Source organism: Terrapene carolina, unplaced genomic scaffold, assembly GCF_002925995.2.
Source record: "Terrapene carolina triunguis isolate 2854851 unplaced genomic scaffold, T_m_triunguis-2.0 Scaffold35022, whole genome shotgun sequence".
Taxonomy (NCBI): domain Eukaryota; kingdom Metazoa; phylum Chordata; order Testudines; family Emydidae; genus Terrapene; species Terrapene triunguis.
Genome location: NW_020699373.1, coordinates 9,455,240 through 9,456,885, shown reverse-complemented (window position 1 = coordinate 9,456,885; position 1,646 = coordinate 9,455,240). Strand labels below are relative to the sequence as shown.

Sequence of the window (1,646 nt, the reverse complement as noted above, 5' to 3'; positions counted from 1 at the left end):
GAGCCTGCCACCACACTGCAACCGGACTTTTAATGGCCCAGTCAGAGGTGCTGACTGGAGCCACCAGGATCCCTTTTCGACCAGGCCTTCCGGTCGAAAACCGGACACCGGGCAACCTTAGGCAGAGCCAAGAATGAACCCAGATCTCCTGAGTCCCATTCCTGTGCCTTAACCAAAAGATTCTCCTTCCTGTACAGATGAGAATCTTCATACATTTTGATGCATCATTTCTGAATAACTGGATTGAAGGAAAATAGACACATACGAGACTGCGGAAGGTGGATTTTAATGGAACTTCTGTTTTTGTTTTCTGCAGGAACTACATTAGTTCTTCAATCTTTGCTTCCAACTTCCCGGTGTCAGTACCAGTAATTTCGCAAATCTAGTTACAAACAAACAGACAAAACAAAACAACAACAAAAGAAGGTTTACTTTGCAAAAATGTCTGATTTGATAAAGCAGTAAATTGCAATTTAGAAAGTTCCTTTTTAAAAAAATGTTTGGGATAAACAATAAAATTTCATAAGAATTGCACACTAAAGCTCTGATTCTGCAACCACTCACACACCTGCATAACCTTACACATGGTTGAGATTCATATTCAAGGATTGTTCTAACACAGAGACAGAGATTTTGGATTCCTCCTATTACGCTCTGATTCAGCAAAGCATTTAAACATGTGCTTAACTTTAAACACATGCTTAAGTCCCATTTACTTTGAGGGAAAATAGGCCAGGGCCGGCTCTAGGTTTTTTGCTGCCCCAAGCAAAAAAATTTTTGGCTGCCCCCCACCCCAGCCCTGGGCTCTCCCCCTCCCTCCCCCCCAACTGCACCCTCCTGCCGCCCCAGCCCTGGGTCACTGGTAACTCACTCCCAGGGCGGGTCATTCAGCAGGAATTTTGGATGTGCACAGAACACAGACAGGATTGGTTCCCATATGGTTACAGAACTGCAGTAAAGTGGAACAATTTTCAGCTTGTGTGACTGGAGGATATCTGGATGCATATTATAAGACTGTCCTACATAAATGAGAAAAAGTTGAGGTGCCTTTATTATTCTTTTGTTCCATTCTTTGTTTCTATGGGGAATGCACTATCACGGTCTTCCTTTTAAACAAATAAAACTAAAACTTAAAACAAAACACACAAAAAAGGAATGGCTGTTGAAAATAGCAATTCCAGTCCTAATAACCACTGGGAAGCATTTCTTGCTCAATTTATTCTACTTTTTCTACAGCAAGTTACAGTGGATCAGTATATATGATTTGGGGGAAAAGAAGTAACAGCTGCCCAAATTGAGCTTGAGCACTCCTTAATTTTGAGGGTGTTCAAATCTGGAAGGCAGGTGCTGGATTCCCTTTCTGAATATTAGCTATATCTGGAAAGGAAAAGTCAATTTCTGCTTCCATGGCTCAGAAGTGGAAATCCTCCTAAGTGCCTGGTACTGTATCTAAAGCTGCCCAGGTCCAGAGTCTCTCCTCCCCCTTACTTTTCATTTTAAATTCTAGTGGGATCCACATATCTCCCTTGCTAGGCTTCAGATAGAGAGGTGCACCATCCATTTAGTCCCCCCAATTCCTTCTTTGGGGGAGAGCCCAGGGCTGGGGCGGCAGGAGGTGCGGGTGGGGGGAGAGCCCAGGGCTGGGG

The 1,646-nt window shown here is 43.7% G+C and overlaps 1 protein-coding gene across 1 annotated transcript in view; it reads right to left on the bottom strand.

Annotated features, from left to right (window-relative positions):
- Positions 1-319: 319 nt before the first annotated feature.
- The window catches only part of LOC113405300 (thioredoxin-like), a 13,050-nt gene continuing 11,723 nt past the window's right edge, over positions 320-1,646 (bottom strand). Inside the window, exon 4 of the mRNA XM_026646361.1 lies at positions 320-382. Coding sequence (XP_026502146.1) covers positions 320-382 — 63 coding nt within the window. The remainder of the gene's footprint in view (positions 383-1,646) is intronic.